The sequence below is a fragment of the Falco punctatus genome, assembly GCF_963210335.1.
Source record: "Falco punctatus genome assembly, chromosome: 1".
Taxonomy (NCBI): Eukaryota; Metazoa; Chordata; class Aves; order Falconiformes; family Falconidae; genus Falco; species Falco punctatus.
Window position 1 is genome coordinate 106,050,409 of NC_137580.1, and position 22,689 is coordinate 106,073,097.

The 22,689-nt window shown below is 44.9% G+C and overlaps 3 protein-coding genes across 8 annotated transcripts in view; 2 read left to right on the forward strand and 1 right to left on the reverse strand.

Moving 5' to 3' along the window:
* Window positions 1-2,492, forward strand: part of RFFL (ring finger and FYVE like domain containing E3 ubiquitin protein ligase) — a 33,982-nt gene extending 31,490 nt beyond the window's left edge. Inside the window, exon 6 of one of the 2 annotated variants that reach the window (XR_013924218.1) lies at window positions 2-127. Coding sequence is in view for 1 of the 2 variants with exons in the window: in XM_080367959.1 (XP_080224085.1) it covers window positions 2-183 (182 nt within the window). In the remaining variant the exon portion in view is untranslated. Of the gene's footprint in view, window position 1 lies in introns of both variants that reach the window. The other variant, XM_080367959.1, reaches the window with a different exon arrangement.
* On the reverse strand, window positions 543-18,762 carry LIG3 (DNA ligase 3). Of its 3 annotated transcripts, none has more exons than XR_013924148.1 (21): window positions 18,610-18,762; window positions 17,681-18,258; window positions 17,048-17,185; window positions 15,947-16,144; window positions 15,356-15,507; window positions 14,266-14,432; window positions 13,510-13,587; window positions 13,231-13,399; window positions 12,404-12,559; window positions 11,819-11,950; window positions 11,067-11,146; window positions 10,507-10,594; window positions 9,418-9,495; window positions 9,028-9,151; window positions 8,495-8,637; window positions 7,606-7,680; window positions 6,865-7,011; window positions 5,613-5,787; window positions 4,588-4,679; window positions 3,470-3,767; window positions 543-3,026 (listed from the first exon to the last, which is right to left on the reverse strand). XR_013924148.1 is itself a non-coding variant. In XM_080367635.1 (20 exons), the coding sequence occupies exons 2-20, from the start codon at window positions 18,237-18,239 to the stop codon at window positions 3,534-3,536; spliced, it is 2,985 nt and encodes a 994-aa protein (XP_080223761.1). In that variant the 5' UTR covers window positions 18,240-18,258; window positions 18,610-18,762; the 3' UTR covers window positions 3,194-3,533. The 3 variants fall into 3 exon arrangements, 1 of the variants encoding a protein (XP_080223761.1); XR_013924149.1 differs by having other exon boundaries at window positions 543-3,031; XM_080367635.1 differs by lacking the exon at window positions 543-3,026 and having other exon boundaries at window positions 3,194-3,767.
* Window positions 18,763-18,860: 98 nt separating this feature from the next.
* The window catches only part of LOC308054870 (uncharacterized protein), a 294,524-nt gene continuing 290,695 nt past the window's right edge, over window positions 18,861-22,689 (forward strand). For all 3 annotated transcript variants that reach the window (XR_013924261.1, XR_013924262.1, XR_013924268.1), the window contains exon 1: window positions 18,861-20,818. The gene's annotated coding sequence lies outside the window, so the exon portion shown is untranslated. The remainder of the gene's footprint in view (window positions 20,819-22,689) is intronic.

Below are 22,689 nucleotides of genomic sequence, written 5' to 3' on the forward strand. Positions count from 1 at the left end.
GGCGCTGCTGGGCTGCCTGGCACAGAGGACAACCTCTGCAAAATCTGCATGGACGCACCCATCGACTGCGTCCTGCTCGAGTGCGGCCACATGGTCACCTGCACCAAGTGTGGGAAGCGGATGAGCGAGTGCCCCATATGCCGGCAGTATGTGATAAGGGCCGTCCATGTCTTTAAGTCCTAAGTGTGTGTAAGGACCGGTGATGCCTTAAAGCCTCATCCGCCGTTAGAGAAAGGGTCAGAATCGTTACAGAGATTGGCACGGGGACCCCATCGGAAGCTGGAAGCCTGGGGAGAATGGTTCTTGGTGGAGCCCCGCCTGGCTGTGCTCTTCCCGCTATAGTGCTTTACACCGCAGTGCCTGGACTCCTCGGAGCTCATTGCCAGCAGCAGACACAGAAATAATTAACAATGTGCATTCTAAAATAACTTGATCCACTAGCATGGGGGATAGATGGATGCTTGGCTTCCCACCACGGAGATCAGATTCAGAGGTTTTCCCCTGAACAACAAACAAAAGCATGGACTGGGGTCTCAAAAAGCGACGTTTGTTTTGCTGCTTAGGCTATATACACCCAGCAACAACTTTATTTTCAAAGATTAAAATTCTACTGTGCTTGTTAATTTTACTTTTTTAATTTAATGTTAAACCCTTATGCTTGCAGGACAGGCAGACAGCCTCTGGTGTCCATATTCAGAATAAGCGTAATTCTAGCCTAGTGCGATTAAGGAAAAAGTAGTTTTATTTGAAGACTGAGTTTGTATTATTGAAAAATGTAAGGGGAGTGAGACTCTACGGAACATACAGCCTTACCTTGCGTGGTGGTGGTTTTCTGTTTACAAACTAGGGAGAGGGAGATTTCTAGTTTGATATTGATTCCTTTGACTTCACCAGCGATTGTTTTAAAACTGGACTCCACTCGATGAAGGAGCTATGAATTTAAGGCTTGAGTCTTTTTTAGAGGGTGTAGGGAAGAAAACGTACAGCTCAAGAATAGTAAGGGTTCCACTGTGACACAATCATCTTTAAGTACAGGGAACTTTTTAGAAGGGAGGAATGAAAGAAAGCAAACTTTATCTCCCTTGAGTCAGTAAGGTGAGCAATCATCATTGCAGATACTTCAGTTTACTAATGAGCTTCCCCCCATCCTCTGCTCTGCTCAGTTTTACAGTCCTGTTACATTCAGACTGCTTATCGCAAGCGATTTATTTTGTACTCTTTGTGCTTGATTGAGGCCGTTTGGCTGGTAACACAGCTAAGTTTCAGAATCTTGATGCCTTAAATTTTCAGCTCATTTCAAGTCATTAGTGAAGTTGGCTGCCTTCTGCTACGGCTGTTCCCTGCCGAGCTCTCTCCTTTACAGCTGGGGTGATCACTTAAGTGTTCAAACCAACTCTGTGTAGCTGCTGGCAGAGGAACAGTGTAAGGAACAAGTGTCCACTTACAGCTTCTGGGGTAGTGCAAGTGCAGTTCCAGAAAAAAAACCCCACCTATTTTTGCCAAAAATGGTAATATATGTTAACAGCAAATCAAACTTGTGTCATCTTAAATGTGGAATACTGCATGAGCAGCACCTTGCTTCTCACCTGGCAGGGAGCAGAGGGTCTCTGCTCTGCAAGTTAAAATGAGTAAAGCACTTAAGTTGAAGAAATCTGTCACTCAGGAGGTCGCAGAACCTCTGTGCTATGGAGGTGGTCTCTGAACCTCACAAAAAAGCAAAAGCTGCTGAGGTTTATTGAACTAAAAACTCTGAATTTTACCTCTTTCCTGTTGAGGTTGTTCTCTAGCCTTTGGCTTAAGGTTTAACAGCTTCCAGCATGAGAAGAGTACTGGTACAATTCAATGCAGCATGTTAAAAAAAAAAAAGTTGCAGTAGCTGTATTTACTCTTCAGGGGGCTCACAGGGACCTCTTAAGAGGTACAGGAATACACGTACAAAGCGTTGAACCGCCTCATTTAGTAAATTCACTGTGAAACTCCATGTTGTCATATTTTTCATTAAACTCAGGGCTGGGGAAATTCAGCAGGAAGATTATTCCCCTGTGGACAGATGTACTTCTACTTGTAGAGGTTAGGCTTATTTTCTACAGCAGATAAATCAAACTGCAGATCAATGCCTGAAACCTTAGGGGTGAGATGATATACCCACCGTATGACTCCGAAGTGGTTTGGTTTTTTCTCCCAACTAAAGCATTTCCCTTGCAAAAATGGATTCTCTGTGATTGAGTTATTTCTAAAGGAAAATCAAAATCTGGGAGAAACTGATTACTGATCCAAAAGAATATAATGATCTGAACTAATAAAGTAAATGGAAATATTTATGTGCTTTATGTACACTGTACATAGTTTAAATATTTTAAAAGTTAATATTTACTTGAAATGGCATGTGTTATTCTCTATTGAATTCTCTTGGTACTATGATGGTTAAACTTACTAGTTTTGGTACAGAAGTTTGGTTTATAATTTTGTAATAAAGTTTAAAAGAGATTTAATTCACCTTATTTTCTGACTCCTTTACCAGTGGGCTAGGAGAAAGCAGAGCTCCTGCAGCTACTTCTGAAATAAGACTGGGGACACCAGGTGCTCAAGTGTCATTAGTGGGTGGGGTACCAGTACAGAAGAGGTTGAAGGAAAAGTGTACCCTCGAGACTAAAGGAACCAGTAAACCGGCCAACTCACTTTCCCTTTCACAGCGTATACATGCAGTTATTTAACAAAATAGTTAAAATGAACCCATTTCTAAAACCTGCCTTCTGTGTTTCATTAATATTGGAGTACTTGCCATTTTGAACACCTTCAGGTAAGGTTTTTCAACGATCCGAAATGATACAGTTGGCACAGTTCCTTCCTCAGCTTTTACACATTGAAACACGAATAGCAGAACACACAAGCAACATACGCTCAAAAGCAAACACTCCAAGAGGATGCGTGGATAATGCTACAGTTGCTGTAATGGCAGCTGGTTTGGTGTCCTGGTGTTAATGTGAAGCCTGCAGCAGAGCTGTAAACTGCTACTGGATACAGACCTGCGCTGCACATTGGAAGAGAGGAAAGAAAAGTCAGCGCAGGAGGACACGTCTGTCACAGAAACTGTAGCCCCACAGCAAAATTATCATGGCAATACAGCCAATGGCTTCACGTTTTTGGTGGTCTCTTTTTCTGTCCAGGTAAAGAGTAACTTTTGGAAAACAAGTCCTGAGAGCAAAGGAGAAACTGCTTCAGTTTTATTTCTTTATCTATAAAAATAGCCAAACTTTAAAAACCCAAGGAGACTACACCAGCACCTGGATAAGTGCATTGGTCTACATTACGGGCAGAAAAATGGATTCAGCAGGGTCACTTCTTCAAAGAGTTGTTTTAATTCATTCCATATGGTTGCTATGGATCTTTAGAACTACCTCTGATGGACTTGGGCATTTTATTTCTATCCATGTCTCCACAGAGGAATCTCACCATTTCTTCCACCTACCTAGTTCTGAGCTCTTCCCCTTCAGGGAATTCCTGTGTCAGGACCAGTCAGCTGTCCCACACTGCTAGCATGGGGCTACCAGTCTCCGTTTCCGGATGCATTCCCAGATCCATTTGGGAGACACACGCTTAGCATCAGGATTCTCATCGATGTCCCCTATAACATGTGTTGCTGAGGCTGTGTCAAACTCTGGCACAAGGTCCCCATCGTATGCTATGAAGTAGCGCCGGATTCTGTCAAAGTCCTTCACAGAGGGTGACAGATAAAGCTTCACGCCAGTGAATATGTCCAGCAGTGTCTGCATGTTGTGAAAGAGGATGAGAAGCACAGGTTGGTAAAACATTAGATTGGTCTGGAAATGACACTAATTTCTTTGCAGGCATAAGTGACTCCGTTCACAGTTCCTGAGGTTATCATTTAATCCGTGCCCACTCTTTGGGCCGCCACTAAAGCATACACAAGAGCAAGACCCATACAGTTCCTCTGGAAGCCCGATGTTCCAGCTGAACAGTGCTTCCCTAGCGAAGGGGAATTATTACCCCATTATTCACCTTCGCGATGATGCTGATGTGGTCCAGTAAACATGAACGTAATGTCTTTGTCTTTAACTAAGAAGCATCAGCTTTTAAAGTAGGAGAACGTAACCGCCCTGGGAGGGGACTTGGGGTTTACATCAAAATAGCTACTCCAGGCTCATCAGGAAACTATAGCTCAGTGATTTTTAATCCATTCCTACAACCTGTTGCACAGTGGGCTCAAAAGGACGGTTCTCTTCCTTTACAGCTCCCAACTTTTCATATGCAGCCGTCAGGAAAAGGAGCTGCTCAGCAACCACAGCACTTTGTGGAGCAGGACATTGCTGGTGGGTGAACACAGGACTGGGCTTTAGCACGACAAACCCGTTATGTCAGCTCTGCAGACAGAGCAGCTGCAGCCACCTGCTTCCCTTACAAGGGGACCTGTTGCTGCCATTTCTGCCATTATATTTCCTTTCAATTGAGGGTGCTGCTCTAGGAAGCTTTCAAAGACTTTCCAGATGGAAGACAAAAGTGAACAGACAAACCAAACTGCTTCAGCTTCCTCCCACCCCAAAGTGGCTGCTGTCCCACTGACCGTACCTTGTTTCCATTGTCATCCATCTCAGACGCTTTTCTCTTCTCCCCTCGTTTCTCCTCCGATTTTTGAGGGGATCCAATGACTGCTTTGCTCTCTAAAAAACAAAAACTTGTCTCATTTGTGCTCTCTTTCCAGATACTGGTCATGTATTAGAAGGAGAAGATGAAGAGAGTAAAAGGGAAGTTCCGCCCCCCCCCCCCCCCCCCCCCGGCTTTCTGGAAAACCCATGAATTAGAATGTAACTAGCAAGACATATTTTTCCTCCTGCAAATGGTGTAGGGCACCTTCCTGCCCTCATTTCCAGGATGCTGCTGTTGAACTTCCCTCCTTGCTGTCACCACACTGTCTTTTTGAAACTGCACAGAAATTTGCTTCAAGTTGTTCCCAGTAACAAAGCGCTGGTGAAACAAAACTCATTTCACAGCTTTGCAGTTTACTACCTGGAAATCCCCTTCATCCAGGTGCCCTATTATATGCACGAATTTCATACAAATTAAATTAAATGCTGATTCATGGCCAAAAACATCTAACCGAAGGGCACGTGATCTGCAGGAACGTGACCAGCAGGTTTGCTGTTCAGATCAGTCTTCCACAGTCTGCTAAAGACCTTGATCTTGTCAGGTTAAAAGTGACTGCAGTGCCAGGGAAATCACTCCAAAGTAGTTTTGGTACAAGCTGTGACAGATCCTGCTAGGTGCAAGATACCCGTTCTAACCAGCATATAATCTCAGAGAGCTTTATTGTCTAAATGAGTTGCCTAAGCACCAACCTAAACAGCGTTATCAGTGCCATTTCCATCTTTTCTTAATCCCAACACACATCAGAGCTGTGGCTATTCAATCCACGCCGTGAGAAACGCAGGCCAAACCAAGAGTCTAAAACAGCTTTGCCTGTTAATCCTGACGTGCACATGAAAGCTGCCACAGGATCGTCAAGCATCTGACAGAAGACAGGGATCCAAAGCCAACCTGCCCCAAAGGCAGAGAACACACCCTGAGGCTCCTCTCCTTGGAAAACACCGTCTTACCTTCTGGCTTCTGGGCTTTTGCAGGTGACTTGCTTGGGGGAGTTTTAATAGTGCTGTGTGGTGTGGAAGACCTGGAATTTCCCTCATTCTCTCCACTGCTGCCAGCCATGGACTCATCCTCCTCCGCAGCAGCCACGCTGAAATCAGCCTTCTCTTTGGAGAGTTGGTACAGCTCCTGTCCCACCAGAAACAAAGCACTGCCTTTAACCACAGTGAAACCTCTGACACAAGGCACGACCTGTTAGGCACGGTCTCCTCTGGTTTGTTTCCCCCCTGCCCTGAAGTCTTTGCTCAAATGCTTTTTCTTCCTGCACCTCTTTGTAGCCACTTTCTGTCAACTTTTGTTCAAGCTTTGTGTTCCACCCAGCTGCTCGACACAAAGGGAAGCCACACAGGGAGGCACCAAAAGGCGCATTCACATCATCCACTACAGAGTGAGACAAACTAACTCCTCAGAGCCTGAAGATGAGCGATACCCATTGCTCACTCAGGGAACAGTCTGAAGAGGGTATTTTACCTTTCTGTGCCCTACCAGCACAGGGAGCTAGAAAGACTGCTGGACAGCAGGTGGGCTGAATCACTCCTTGCTTCGATGGCAGAACAAGCACTTCCACCTGCTGCCAGTATCCCCATAGGCAGTGCAAAGACAGCCCAAACGACAATATCCAGACTGAGAACAGAGCTCATCAGCAGCTGACACTGCTGGGGATGGCAGCAAGCCAAGCAGTCTCTATCAGTAAAGGAGGTGCAGAAGCTGAGTGGGGTGGGTGCAGCCCCAGGGATCCTGGCTGACTGCCATGTGGTGTGTGTCCCCCCGCCCCGTGCCTGGGAACCAGGCCAGGCTACCCTTAGTCACTTCCCAGATGCCTCCCCCAATCTCAGCAATTAATGGGAGACTGAATGACCATAAGCACTTAAGAGAATAAAGGTCACCTCTTTCAGGAAGGAAATTGCTCACCATGAAGGCTGTTACAAAGGCTGATACAACTAGCTGCCAGCACAGACTTTCCTGAAAGTGTACAACACAACAGCTCAAGAGACTTGGGAGGCCCCATGAAAGAATAAGATTCACATCAAAATAATCCAGCAAGCAGCCTGAGCCTAGAAAAATGGAAAATGTAACATGCCATCACAGGTACCAGTCAACAGACATCTTTGCTACATACCCTGCCATCTGAATTTGTCTTTTCAAATCTAGATTGCTGGCAGAACCCATTCTCGAATGTGCTGCAGACACAGCACGTTAACTCACCTTGAGCTGCTGGAGGTTGGTGGCTGTCTTCCAGTCTTTGTCATCTCGAATGCGGGTGCAGCGAGGGAAGCGAATGGAGATCCCATCTGCAGTGTGGGCTTCGGCTTTAGAGAATTCAGCCCCTGTGATCTCCCACACTGGGGCTTTCTAAACACAGCATTGGGGAAGGCACATCACATTCCTGTGTTCTCTCATCAACTAACTCCAATGTGTCTGTGTCCCTCTACCTCTACAACAACCCCCAGCACACAGTTCCATAGACACAAACTAACCTCTTCAGTCACCTTAATTAAAAAAGCTTCTATTTTTTTCAGCAAGTCAGAGATCGTCAACTAACGTATACTGCCAATTTCTCATTAACATCTTTTCTATTTCTATCAGACACGCATGGTGCAAAGCACACTGATAAACTTCATAAACCAACGCAACTTTTGGGTTACAGTTGTACTTCAACCATTTTAAGTCAAATTTTTCATGCCTCAAATTTAAAGGAAGTTCACTTCTGGAAGGGATTGAATACACAAGAATATTTCCCAGAAGTGCTGCAGGTATGATTTCTTCTTAAGCTTCAAATGAACCTGCAAGATTCAGAGATAAAAACTCGCACTTAATTTCCTGTTCCAAGTATGAAGAATGAGAAGTATGTCTCTCGTAACGGACAATCTGTACATTTAAATCAAGTACAGTAGATTGCCATATCAAGGCTGGAAAACATAGTTAAACGACTGTAACAGCACTTACCTTTGGATCAGGGACAATGAAGTCTGGGTAGTAGATTTTGTTGATCTTTAGCCATCTTGGAATTTTACTAGGATCCTATTAATGAAAAGCACAAACCCAAAATGATAGCACTTATGATCATATACAAACCTATTTTGACAGAAGACATTACTGAAAGATAACCCAGAAGTAGATTAGCTTATAGGGATTACATGGCCTTTGTATGGATGAAACTTGCTATAGCCTGCAGTGTAAGGTGCACTGGTCTGCAACCGGTTCTACAGAATCACAAAGATGATCTGTAACACAGCTCTCAATCACCATCATTCTATAGGTAAAGCAATCGCATCGTCACTCCAATTGCGATTCATATAAAACTACCCATTTTTTTAAGATTCTATAACCTTGATGCAAATGGCCTTCAGGATGTTAGGTAAATACTAAAATTCAGCTCTCTGTTTGTCAAGTCTTGAAAAGTAAGGTTCCTCACCTAAGTAAGCCACTCACAAGAAGTCTGAACTGCAAGTCAGGTTACGGAGCCAGGAGACAACAGACAACAGAGGCCGAGCACTCCTCACCTGTAGCCCCATCTAGTGACCTCCCTCGCCAATCACAATATGCCAAAAAACCGGTACTTGCTCTGCCCTACCCAAACCAACTTGGTCTCAGCAGGAACCAGATGGTGCCTGGCGTCCCACCTGAGTACAGCTCTCAGGCAGTGCCCCACCTGGAGCTGGCTGCACACGTTTGTGCCAGCGGTTTATCTGCTCTAACTCTAATTGAGCCTCTCTTCATTCCCAGCAGAGCACTTCAAATCTGCATTTAGCCAGCACCTCAACAGCAAGGTGGCTTTCACCAAGGCCTTTGCTGAGCATTCCTTTGATTGCCTCCAGGCCAGAGCCCCTCTCACCTTGCTGATCTTCACCATATCCAGCTCTGTTTGCAGACGGGCCAAGGTGGCATCATCGTGGCCACCAGAACACTTGGTCACAGTGCACCACTTCTCGCTCTTAGGATCGTAGCAGCCCATGAGGAAGATGGACATCATTCCCCCTGCAGGAGGGAAGAGCAGGGTGGTTCGCATCTTCTACAGGACAAGCCATAGCTTTTCAAAAAGCAAAGTAATGAACCAAAACCTCCTTTCCATCTTAGGGAGTCAAGGGGCCTTGGGCTTGTGATGGCTTCACAGCATCAGCTCCCGTACACGCAGCTGAACAGAGCCTCTACGCTGTGTAAAAGCCCAGCCCAGCACCTAAGGCTTTGCTGTGCCAACTAACCTGCAGTAAACTCACAGCCTGGCACATGATGGGCTGCAGCAGACTGTCACCGCTACAGCCAGTCTCATTCTGATAGGAGACCAAACGCTACAGTGGGCCTGGAATGGGAAAAGCTGAGTTTTCTGAACTGAGAGACATCTGACTTAAGCCAACTCCAGAGACCGACCTTTACTGCCTTGTCCATAGAAAGCTCCCAGCACCACCAGGTCTGCTGTGTCAGCCATTGCACCCTCGTTCAGGTAGTCCTTCTTCACTTTCAGCCAGTGTCGTTTTCCCGGTTCATAATTACCCTGTGCAAAGCAAGGCCAGAACCCCCAGTCAGACAGATCACCTGGTGGACAGCAATCGCCTCAAACAGCCCTTGCTTTTATCCAGCTTAGCGGTACAAGAGCACCGCAGTGCTCAGATATATAAAGAGCAACTTGGATATCAGCATCGACAAGAACCCAGAGATGTTTCAAGAACGCTCAGCCTTGTGTCCTTCATCCTCACATCTCTCTCTGTTGTTATTCCCCAATTCCCAGCATACACCAGTGAAAAGTAAATGTGAACCTGCCTTCATATCTTTCAACACCAGTCCTTCCAGTCCCTCACGGATGACTCGGGTGATCATATCTGCCAGATCTGAAGCTTTCTGAAAAGGAAATGAATCGTGGTTAGTTCAAGACTGTCAAAGGACTGTGGTCTTCAGGCGTTCTATTTGGAGCAGTGGTGCACTAAAACCAAAGCAGGAGCAGAGAGATGAACAGCTGATTTCATAAAGCATTTTTCCAAGGAGACTCCTGTACATGTTCTCTTTGCTGCACATCCAGTGGCTAAGCTGGGAATATGTCCCAAGAAAAAAAGTGTGGGTTAGTTAAAAAACACTCCTCAAAGATGAGGTAGCCACACTGATAATGTCCCAAGTATGTCCCTTACGTGCAAGATGAGATTTTTTTCAGCCAGTAGCGTCTGCTTGCTTCTCTACCCAACTGCCTTGGGACCCATGCTATTTTTTCTTCCCAAAAAGCTTTCTCTGCTCCAAATGTCCAACCATTCTCTGCCAAAACCCAAGGTACCAGAGAAATCAGTAGCACTGGGGAAAAATAATGAGACACGGGGCCTGTGCATAACAATCAAAGGAGAAACTCAGCATGCTGCTGTCTAAATGCAGTTTTTAGCACTGAGGATGTATCAAGGCTGTGTGGCACCTGAAGCTGCCCGTTTGGAAACTGGAAGCTGCCTAGCTCCTTTCAATCACACTTCAGTCTTCTCTACACAGCTCAGCATCACACAGTACAGACTAAGTTGCAACAGGCTTTAGCTCCTCCTAGCAATGTTAAAATTACAATGGCTACAAAACCATTAAGACACTCCTCCCCCTCCCCCACAAAAAAAGAAAAAAAAAAAGACATATGTGGACATGCAAGACTATACTGAAGTGGTTGTAGCTGAGACAAGATGGGAGCACAGGCATGGCCTCCTTGAATAACATTAGCTACAGAAGTCTTGCACCCAGACCAGAAGTACAACCATTATGACAGGCAGGGAATTGCTAGATTTGCAGCCTTAATCATAAAAAAAGCCACATGGTTGAAGGAGCAACGAATTGTCCAAAGTACAATCTATGAGATCACCATCCACGCCATTTGAACATCGAACTCACTGTGACATGCTTCATCTCTGAGAAGAGGATCCGGTTGGGGATTTCAACCATGTTGTCGTGGAGAAACTTACGACGTTCACACAGAGGCCTAAACCAGGTAGAGGTAATTAAGGACAAGCAGCAATTTTAACACAAAGTACCAGTCACGTGAACATTGAGAAAGGCTATTTAGGTAATTAAATGATTTAACCTACAGGGTTCCAGAAAGGACAATCAATTCTTACTTTCCTCCAGGAAGCAAGTTATAAAACAGAAATTCTGTTAAGAGTCCATTTAGTTTCAGAGGATATAAGATGAGCTGGGTACTGAACCACAGGCAGTTCGGTTCAAATGCAGTTAACCCTGGTATTTTGGAACTGCAGAGCAAGATGGAGCTCCGTAGTAAAACTCCTTAGCACAGCAAGGATTCTCCCATGCTGCCTGGATTTTGCCGGGGTAAATGGCCAGTCCTAACAGCCAGTGTGCACTGCTCCTGCTGCAGCGGCCAGCGTAGTCCAGCCAGCTCATGCTGGGAAACCAGTCAGGCTACTCTCACACTAAGCCAGGTGCCAGACACATACCTGTCCATCAGGCTGATGTCATTGAAATAGATGCAGTCAAACACAAACAAGCAAACGTTGGCATCTTGGAAAGCAGCTTTCTGAAAGACAAGTCCGATCAGTTAAAAGAAATCTGCAGTCATAGCAAGCAGCAATATGGAGTTTTAGAAAAACAACAGAAGCAAAAGGATGGATTTTTATCTCCCTAACCTTTTAGTTTTAAGAAGCTTAGGCCTCTTCTCAAAGACAGAAGTATTCTGAGAATTAGGATTTAAACTGAATGTGTCAAAACTAAGAATATAAAACATGCTAATTTCCCAGTGATGGGGAAATAATGCTACAAATATTAATGACTTCGGGCAATGTAACACCTGTCACTATTGCTGCAACAAAAACCCAACATGCATTCCAGAGACTTCAGATTAATGATTACATTAAAGCACTTGCAGTTGAATTTTCATTTTATTGTCCTCTTTCTCACGACCATTTGTCTAGATGTAAGCACTACATAATATTCATACAGGCTAAATACTCTCTGCATCATTGTGGTCTTCTAGCTTACTATCCTGCTAGTGATCAGGTTAATATCAAATCTATTGTATCAGAACAGTACATTTTCATGAATATCAGCCTTCTCGGGGGTCTTATTTTTTTTCCCAGATGCTCTAGCAAACACCAGATCTCTTAAAAGATCCTGTGATAACAGATTGCATGCTAGCGCATTTAAGTCTGCAGAATAAGAGGCTCCAATCACCACAAAGGATTTTTTTTACCTTGTGCACACCAAGAGTCCCAAAAGGAAGTGGTTTGCCAGTTTTGTTGTCAATCAAAAGAACTTCTGAATCCAGGATCATACTTTGCCCACCAGGGAAAGCCTGGGGGATGAAGTCCTTAAAATGGGCTACCTTGGGATAAAACAGAAGAAAAATGTCTACTGGTTGAAAAGAGGGACTTGCTCCAATGCAGATGTTTTCTCCAGAAACATGTCTGAGATGTGTAGGCATATCTGCACTAGCTTTACTTTCTACTGTAGTACAGACAGGACAGTCTACAAATAGAAAAATGAGCCTTGAACAAATATAACCAAGCCACCCAACTGGCAACAAGCCTCTGAAAATGCAGTGCATAAAGAGGACTCTACAGCAGACAGTTTAATTTTAGTTTCAAGCTCTTAATGTCCACCAAAATGAATTGATTACAATTCTATTAAGTGCTGCTTTTCCAGATTCCAAGTATCTACATAAATCAGGGAAAAGTCTACAACAGAAGGTATCCTCCTTGCCTATAGAAACTGTTGTGAAATTCAGTCACGTTGTAGAGGAGCTGGCACACAGAACAGACTGTTTATCAGTGCTTACTTTATGTGGGAGGACAGGTTTGAGGCTTCTGCTGAAGTAGCTGAAATGATCTCCATTTTTATGGACCTGCACCCTCTCGCCATCATACTTGATCTCGGCATACATGCCATTTGGGCACTTCTTCATGGCATACTCAATTGACTTGCAGGCTTCAGCCTTAGAAAGGTGGAGAGAAATTCCAAACAAACTCAGATGGTACATTTAAAAATAAAGCTACTCACCTAAGTTCATGAATGAACTACCAATTCCTCTGCTGATCTTTTTGTCCAGGGTCTCTGATATCCAGTTCCAGGTTTTCTTTTCTTACTCATTTACTTAGAATTATCTGCATATGCCCAGATAATTACAGCTTTTCAGTGCTAATCACCTCCAAATACTTAAAGGTGTAAATATCTTTATCTGTGTCTTTTGTAGGAGTGCGCTTAGACCAGAATTAAATATTTAACTCTGATTTGTTCAAACAAACCCCCAAACTTATTCAAATCTCTAATCCAATGGAAAGCTTAAGTTGTTTCCAGAAAAAAGGATCCACTTCTGGAAGGACAGCAAACAAACAAAAAAGTCACTCCTGGACTGAAAGCAAGTCAAGATTTTAGCTTCTGCAGTGGCACTGAAGGTGCAAGTACTGAGTACATTGAATACCGGCCTCTTGGTAGAAAACTTTATAAAATGGCATTAAACATAAAAATCAGTGCTGCACACTCTACTCGCTCACACTACACACACTTATCCATCTACTGATTCTTAAAGGTGAGGGTCTGACAGTACATGTGAGAATGCATCTCTCGCTTGGCTGAAGGACACCGCTGCAGGGGAGCCAACATTACCAGCATGGGCTGAACAGGGGTCATCAGAGAGGCCTGCACACTGAGGGTTCGCTTCACACCTGGCATCTTCTCAGCCTCCTGCTGGTTCTTCAGGACTCGCTCTACCACATCCTGGAGGTTGCGTGATGCTTTGAACGCCTCATAAGCGTTGGGATCCAAAGCATCTAGCCTTTAACAAATGGAGGAGAGGAGGGAAACACAGATCAACCTCAGGTCTGCCGCTCCTGGCTTGTGGGGCTAACACCCACTTCTGGTTTTATCTCACAAGAAAAGACTTACACATGCTTTGCTCCAGCATTCATTTTCAAGTCATGCTTAATTAGCCTGATGATGCATTTCAGGTCGTTGCCCGTACACCTGAAGTGCAAGAGAAGATTCAGAAATGGTAGACATTTAACTGAACTACTTTCCAGCTGAAAAAATGAAACAGATTCAGGCTTCTGTAAATAAAAAAGGTCTTCCCCTTCTGGAGGGTTTAAACTCAAATAAGAATAAGTTAGAAGTGACATCTCAGAAGCACAAGAGAATACCCAAAAGGCTTTTTAGCACCTTTATGTCTGAATGCCAATATTCTTCTGCCTCGGTGTTGACATACCATCCAAATTTCACTTAACTAATGCATCAAGAGTAAGTGATAGTAACACCTGCAGCCTCAGATCAACACAAACGGAGCCAGACCAAGAATCGTCAACAGTCTAAATGGCTTGAAGGCTTTTCCCAACACACCTAAGAACAGTAACTTATAATTAACAGCTAAGTACCACTAAGGTAGTTCTGCAAGCCACTTGTTTAGTATACATTGAGCAGCATCTTGACAGGCAAGGATGAAATTCTCTGGCACAAGCAGGAGCCATACACGTTCTCCCTTGCTGGTCAGCAGTCAAGGTGTCTTAATCAAACCACCAACAGCGATTTACAGATGTTAAGTTCTGTCTCTGTGGCTTATGATTAATTTTTCACTGTTCCAGCTTGCAGTATGTAGATAACTACTCCTAGTTTTAGGATAAATTTCCAGAGGCCGATTACTTTCCTTACCTGCGTGTGATACGCTGCAGCACACTTTGCTGGTCATCTTCCTTAGTAAGCTTTGACAGCTGGATTAGGAATTCGTCCACCTCTTGGATGGTCAGGAGACTTTTGGCTGCTGGAGGACAAGACTTGCTCTGTTCAAAGAAGAGGCGGATAGTCTCGGAAACATCTCCCTGTCTCCAAAAATAAAACAAGGGTGTGGATAAGAGCTATGGGTAGAGAATGGGGACGCCACTGGGGTTTCAACATGGTTCCGGTAAGTAGGATAAAGCACAGCAACCACACTGGGATCGCACGAAGGAACTGGAATCAAAATTAGAAAAAAGCTGTCACAACACAGAATAAAGCTTCCTGGGTGTTTCATTTGCAAACAAAAGGTAATACCACCAGTATCATCTCATTGCTCTATTTTTCACTGCTGTATCACCACAGACCATTTATTTCTTCAGGATGAATCCACTTGTAAATCCAAGGATCTGAAACACTCTAGTGATGTCACTAGAAGGCAGTATACACCAAGGCAATAAACAGGTGAAAGAACTAATTTCATTACCCAATTCACCTATTTTCTCCATCAGGCAATGAATTAGAAGTGCACAGTCAATTATCAACTCCTATGCACAAGAATTAAATGCACACGTGTGTACTTGCAATTATGTAAGTGTAGCTTAATTGTATGAAGCAACTTAAGCTCACAGTAACAGACCTACTAATTGAATCACAATTTTTGATATGTGACATTACGAAAAAAGTAATACAAATCAGTTACATAGGAATATACTAGACAAAGCAGTTTTGACAAAGCAGATGCAGCCCAACTTGCCTAGAGATTTTAGTCTTGCTTTCTGAAGTTTTGCAGGTGAATTCCTATCTTGCTTTCTGTTTAAACATTATTTTCTAAAGGTTCCAGATGGCAGGAAGCGCTACGAAAACTGAAGTGAAAAAAAATAACCAACCAACAAATAATAACCAACTGCCATTCTAACAGTCAAGCCAACAGTCTTTCAAACATGAGTAAAAAAAACCCCAACATTATAAAATTCCCATATCAAGGGACTGAACAGCAGAAATGAAGACAACTGCTGTCCGCACTCACCTGTTCCAGGTCCCGGATCATTTCTTCTTGGCTGCAGTTAAAAATCCTACTAAACAGCTTTACAATCTGCTTATCGTTCAAGTTGTAAACAATTTTAATGACTCCTGGTAACAGCAGCTTAATGGTCAAGTATACATCACCATGAAAACCATCTGAAAAAAAAAACAACACCCCACAAACCATTACAGACTGTCAGTTTATTTTCACATACAGGGCTGGTTGTGCCCATTAGCATGACCCCTGGGAAAAAACACCCAGCTGGGGCTTCTTTCCACCATGTTGTTCTGCTTCACGTGAAAGATTTCTTAGGGGAAACACCCACAAATGTCCTCCAAATCAGATCTCAGCACTAAGTTGGGTGGCACCTACAAAGATTTCCCACAATCCTAGACAGACATTCTTATCTGAATTTGTTATTTAGATAAACAGTTCCCTTTGCAAACATTACCTCCATAGTTTAGAAATCATCATAGCACACAGCTTGGACTACACAGCAATCAGATTTTATTTCACCATTCCTTTTGAAATAACACTTTGAGGTTGCTTTTGAGAGGACTTTCATACACTGAGAATGCCAAGCAGGAATCGTACCTCCTCCAGAACCCTTCTTCAGAAAATCCTGGATGATCTGCGTCTTCACATTATAGCTAGGCTTTTCAGCAACCAGGGCACAGAGCTTTCTGAACTCTCGGAGCAAGCAGTCTTTGTGCTTTGGATCACATTTTTTTGCAGATAGGCTAGACTTGTGGGAAGGGTCTGCAGAGACATCTTCTGAATTCTTTGGCTTGGCTGCATCAAAGACATAAGAAGCTGCTTTTTTAACGAATGTAATTTGGTGCAGATTTTGAAGTTGAAGCTACCTCTGCTTGGCAAGCTGGAAAGAACAATCCCCATGCGCTGGCAAAGCTTCAGAACTGAATAACGATGAGTGCTATGCCAAAATTCGCAACTTTAAAAATGTAATTACTATTAAAAAAACCACGAAACCATTTTTTCCATTAGTTTTGCTCTTCACAGTACCCCAGAATTTTCTGGACCTTAATTCTACCATGCAAATATGATTTCTCAAAGGTTTAAAGGAATTCCTGCTGGCAGACGCTCCTGTGTTATTGGGGAAAAAAAGTCCCCAGCCCCTTTTTTCTCATAAGACTAACAGCCCTACACACGCTCATCTCTGGCTGTGTATGTGGCAACACGTGCTCTGGGTGCTTCAGAGCTACACGCCTGTGTCAGGTCAGTTAGTGCTCACACACCGACTGTCCTGCTGGCAGCTGTTTCTCAGGACAAGCTGCTGAGAAGTAAGTTTTCCCTTCCATGTACACTATAACTGGGAATCCCTCACAACCAATTTTTTACAGATTTTGAGCTCCACAGGGGATATCCTTAATCTATTACCTTCACATTTGATTGAAATTGGCCAATGGACTAAGGCAGTAGCCGAGTCAGCCTGACAATGTGGGTTACTGCATAACTTTGTTTCCTTGGGAATATTAGGAAATAAAACATCAGTTCTTTCAAGACTGACAGCGTAAGAAAGCACTAACAATTTCTGCCAGAACAGATTTAGTTACTTTTTTAAAAACTAAACCATCTTCTATAGATAAAAACCTACTGATCTGCACCAAGTTATAAAACCTCTAATGCCAATATTAGAAGAGAAGGATTTCTCAGAATCAGTTTCTTAAGTCCTACCTGTGAAGCCAGAGAACTTCTTTGGTGATGGAGTGATGAGAGCTAATGGATCTTTTGTAGTTATTTGTCCTGTGGCAGTGATTTTAGCTTGGACTATCACTTTTTTCTTCGGTGTACTTGCAGCCTTGGAATTAGCTTCTGTAAAACAAGGTTCAAACCGGCAGTCAAAAATAAACTCACACCTCAACATATTATGTAAGATAGACTGCAACGAACAAGTCTTAAATGAACTGGGGATGGAGGAGAAAAAAGTGAAGGATCATTTTTCAGATATCAAAAATTAAAAGACTACATAATTTAATAAAGATCATGGAAAAAAAGCTGAAAATGGAAAATAACTGATACTTCGTCCTGGGATTTAACTGCCCGTGTCTGCATGTGAATTAAATCACCTAGACCTTCTTCATAATCAGTCATGACAAATGAATTAAGAAGTGCTGTTGGAGAAGTGACAACTTCTTCCCTTTCCTACAGGTCTGAAACACAGATCTGAGCAGCATTACGTCTTCTGTCACTAGGTCATACTAATATATCTGTGAGGATTTTGTAGTAAAGGCATGACTGCGTGGCAATCAGGACATACCTTGAAAGAGTAAATAAGAAAAGTGACACAGGTGCTGCCTCGTGTCTCACCTGAGATGTGCTTGTTGATTAATTCTTTCTCCTCATCTTGTAGCTCTTCCCATCCTTCCAAGTCTGTGATGTCTTCGATTTTCTTGGTGGTGGCCCGGGCCTTCTCCAGCTTCTCAAAAATGCACTTCACATGGTACCACTCCTTCATGTCCCCACCAGACTCCGTAAAGGGATTGGGCACAATCTTTCCAATGCGCACCATTCCCTTCACGATCTTCTCCTTGCATTTCTTGCAGCCTGCCGTGCCACGCTTGGCATAGTCTACGCAGTACCTCTGCTCTGCCATGTCCTCTGCAGCCGTGCAGGCTTGGCGAAGGCAAGTGTTCAAAAGCAGACGGAAAGGCAAAGCCCCAGCACCACCCCCCTGTTTTCTGCCTGCGGACTGGAGAGATACACGCTGTAACAGCGGCTGGTACCAGTAACCGGGGCTGGCCTCGGGGAGCCCAAAGCAGCACAGGTAGGGTCTTGGCAAGGTGACCTGTGTTTGGGGGGAGAAAAGTCCTGTGGCCCTGCCGAGTGCGCGGGCTGCTTGTGTTAGTGTCCTGCTGCCTGCGGGCATCCAGCCTGCTCCGTGTGTGCTGCAAGCAAGAGAGTACACTGAGCACCCCCGGCCGCCCTGAGCCCTGCGCCTTATGCCCGGTGCGGTACGCGCGGCCTCTCGGAGGCCTCACCCCCGGCCTGCCCCACCCGGGACCCGCTTCCGCACCCCCGCCACGGCCTCCGTCACCCCCTAAGTCCGCCCCACAGGGCCCGACCCTCCTCACACGCCTGCCCCACAGCCCCCTCCTCGCCCCCAGCCCCTTCTCCCCTCACACCCGAGCGCCGGCCCACCAGCCCGCCTCAAGGCCTCCTTCCCGCCACAGCCCAACCACTGCTTCCCGCCGCCACGGGCCCCCCCGCCCTGCCCCGCGCCGAGGGGAACGACTTACCGAGATCCTCACGGCGCCGCCATTCTACCCTCAGGGCCCAGCCGGTGGCCGCGACACCCTCCAGCCCCCGCTTTAGGCCGGAGCTGCCGCCACCGCCGCACCTTTGAACGCGCCCCGCGGGCTTCCGTAGGGCAGCGCGCGTGCGCCCCGCCTCTTCCGCCCGAAAGTGGCGCCCAGGCCGTGCGCGTGCGTGGAGCGCCAGTGCTCGCCGGGCCCGCCTCCCGCGCTGTTCCCGCCTTGGGCGCCGCGAGCGCGTTCCTGCCTTGGGCGCCGCTGAGGCGATGCCGCTCCCCCAGCTGCCAGACTCGGCCTTTCCAGGGCGCCGCGTCGAGTTGGGTGCCGTCTGAGGGGAGGCCCCACCACATCGGCCCGGCAAGAGTGCTGGGCCGTGTTGGTCCGGGTTTGAGGTCCTGTTGTGTCACCTGGCCTTCAAAATTGGCTCTTCGAGAGTGCTGTGCCGTGTTCGTGCAGGTCTGAGCTACTGCCCTATCCCCAGCCTCCAGAAATGGGCCCTTCAAGAGTGCTGTGCTGTAGAGGAATTATAGAAGACTATATGAAAAGTTTATTTATAAAAAGGTTGTGATGATTGTTAAAGACATAAAGTATGAAATTTTAATAAGGAAAAGAAAAAAAAGGGAGGTATTGTAGAGGAATTATAGAGGACTATGAAAAGTTTATTTGTAAAAAGGTTGTGATAATTGTTAAAAACATAAGGCATGAAATGTTAAGGAAAAAAAAAGGAATTGTAGAGGAATGAAGCTGGGTTAATTAATGTCGGTAATACACAGTTGTGGGCTGGCTTCAGGGGAGGTGGGTTGGCTGACGTGGATAAGGTGCAGCTGCGACTGGTTCCTGCGAAGGAGTTAAATAGCTGTAAGGGGCAGAGAAGAGGAGCAGCTAACGAAGAGAGACTTTGAAGAAGCAGAGGGAGGAGAGAGAGTGCCCTGGATGTAGGTGAGACAAGGACGAAGCAGAGGGAGTGAAGAGTATGAAGAAACAGCATGGACAGTAGATGAACCTTAGAAACCCTGTGGGGGATTGGTGGCTGTGGTGGGGCAAGGCGTGACAACTACTTATTGAAGTTAATCTGGTGTGGGATGGCAAAAGCCTTGTTGCAGCCTACTAGTTTTGATAGTGCTGTGACACTGTGCTGTGTTTGTGCAGGTTTGAGGTGCTGCCCTGTCACCTGGCTTTCAAAGCGGCTCCTCCAGGAGTGCTCTGCTGTACCTGCACAGGCCTAAAATGCTGCTCTATCACCTGAAATTGTCCTTCCAGGAACCCTACACTGTGTGCAGGCTTGAGGAGCTGCCCTATGCTGGGCCTCCAAACGTAGGCTATCCAAGAGTGCTCCCGTGTTTGTGTGGGCACTGAAGTGCTACATGTTGCACCAGCCCCCTGGAAACAGCCGTCCTTCATCCCAGTACGGATGGGCATGTGCCTGCAGTTCAGCTGTTGTTGTTCTCTGGTGGTGGCACCCATTCCTGTTCACTGATTAAAGCACTGTTGTGCTGTATGTGGAGGGTGATGAGGAAGATGGCGTGGATGCCTACACACCACTGACAGGATTCCTGCCTTCATCTAGGTAAAGGATGCTGTGTAGGTTGTCATGGCCAAGCTGTCCCTGAACTGCTCTGCTATGCCTCAGAGGGAGAGTATGAGGCATAAGGGACAGAATTTGCTTCACCAGATGTGTATCTGTCTTTTTGCTGGCCTCCAGCTACTTGCAAAGTAAACTACAGGCAGTCTTCCTCTAACTACGTCTGGTCACAAAACTGGGATGAAGTCTGTGAGATAAGCAGTTCTCATCAATAGGATCTAGCTATAAAGCAGTTGGTCTGTGTTACTTTGCAATACTTTACATTGCAATGCTTGGCTCTTGGACAATGTGTTTAATGGAAATGGAGTTTCCATTTAGTGTAATGGAAACGGAAACATACTTTCTGTCCTTCGTGGCCCAGAAGTAGTGGAAACCCCCAAACAAAATAATAAAAAAAAGAAACTAGCGGTCCCAACCAAATCCAGCTGGGGCTTTGAGTCACACGCCAGGAACTGCAGAAGGATTAAGGGAGTTCGCAAAGGACTTCTTGACTGCTATTAACTTTCCATGGAAGGCATCCAGACCAGCACTATGTTCCAGTTTTAAAACGCTAAACCAAAATCACTATGTATTCAGCTCCAGGACCATGCATTTGATAGACTTGGATTAAAGGTATGTGTATTTTTAAATTTTTAATAGTTCAAATTGTTTTGAAAAAGATGTAACATTGAGAAATTATTTACGGAACCAGCAGTGACTTGTGCAACAGGTTGTGTTGATACTGACAGCTTACAGGGGAAGAAAACGATAAAACCCAGGAAAAGATGTGGTGGGTATATTTCAGAGAGAGCGTGCTGGGGGCGCAATGCAGCGTTCACTGTGTCCCCTTGGGTGGGATCTCTCATTCAGTGTTTGTTCGAGCCTGGTAAAAGAGATGGAAAGATTGACTCAGAGGCTGACAGTGCAGTGTGTCATTATCAGATTTAAATAAGGCAGCTGAGCAACCTCTCAGTGGTTGGATTTGCTTCCCTAACTTTTACTGTCTAAAAGTCAGCAAAATGATCTAAACTAGGCGGTGTCTATCAGCAGTAGAGGAACCTGCAGAGGGCATTTCAGAGGCTTCAGTTAGGGTGAGATGAATTGCCTTCTGGCTTTTTTCAGTGTGGAGGGTGTTTAGATGGCAAGCATGGACAGGTAAGTGAAGCAGGAGCGCTCCCCTCTGGAGAGTCACGCTGCGACTGGAGCTTGATGACCTGACCCGTGATGAAATGCAGTTTGCACAGGCAGGTGGCAGAACGCTGCAGGGAGAAAGTGTGAGTTTCAGATTAATTTCTGCAGTGAGAAACAGCCACAACTGATGTTTGCTTGCTTTTGAAAGGCCTGGGAATAACAGCAGCAAAGCTGTGGACTCTTAATTCCAGTTTTCTTTCTCTTGAGCAATGGAGCTGAAAGACTGTTCAACCTGGAGCATTAATTTTGTTATTCTTCCACTGTGGCCCCAAGGGAATGGGTGGAAAGCTGAAACTATGCATCTTCTGCTTTTTTTGTGGCTAACCGGTCTGAGGTGATGTTAGAAAGTGATGGGAAAGTTTCAACTGGCATGGGACTGAAGGGCCGTGATTTTGGTCACTGCTCTTAAGCTTTCCACAGAAGCACTTTCTTCCGCTGAAGTCGCAATGCGCATCTACAGTTTTTATTCTGAGTGGGAAGGTATGTTTGCAAGGGAGGGAATTAAGATTACTTTGGGTTTTACAGTCTTATTTGAATAAACTCCTCTAACTCCCGCTTTGGCCAAGATGTACCTCTAAACAGTTGTGAATAGAGCAATATATCCAGTGAGCATCTTTCCACAAAACTACAGGACACGGAGTTCACAGAAAGCTGAGAGAAAACTAGGAGACAAATCACTGCTGATTCTCAAAGGATCAGTGAGGAATCGCTGCTGGTGTCTCACATGGTAGCTAATACCAGAATTGCTGAGATGAGCCTCTTAACATAATGCTCTCTCTGCGTAAAAGTCATCAATGACAGACTAGCAGAGAGGTCCCTAGGAAAGTAGAGCTCTGTTTTAAGTAGTTTATTCCACTAATACGGGGAAGATAATGCCCCAAAAGTCAGATTTAAAGGTCTAAGTCTGTCCTTGCTTAAGCAAAGTGGCCATCAGGAGTTCTGTCAGAAGTTACAATATACATGACAGAGAACTAATGGTCTCAGGTTTTGTTTGTGGGTTTTTTTTCTCAGTGTTAAGTGAAAACAAATATTTAATCTTAAACTACTGTTGAAAGTAGCTCATAAAAAAAGGTTCATCATCTGGGGATACCTTAAATTGATGGGGTTTTGAACTGAAATGAAAGTTTCAGTGCAAGACTTCATTCAGAGTTACATTCTAATGAATCCCATCTTCTTGGTATTGAGAAAATGTCCAGAATCTCACTAAAATCAAATAAAGGGAGGGAGATATTTAGAATTTTAATAACTGCAATGAACAAATATCTCCCTCCTTGACTGCTAAAGAAGATACTGAATCTGGACATGCGGTTTAT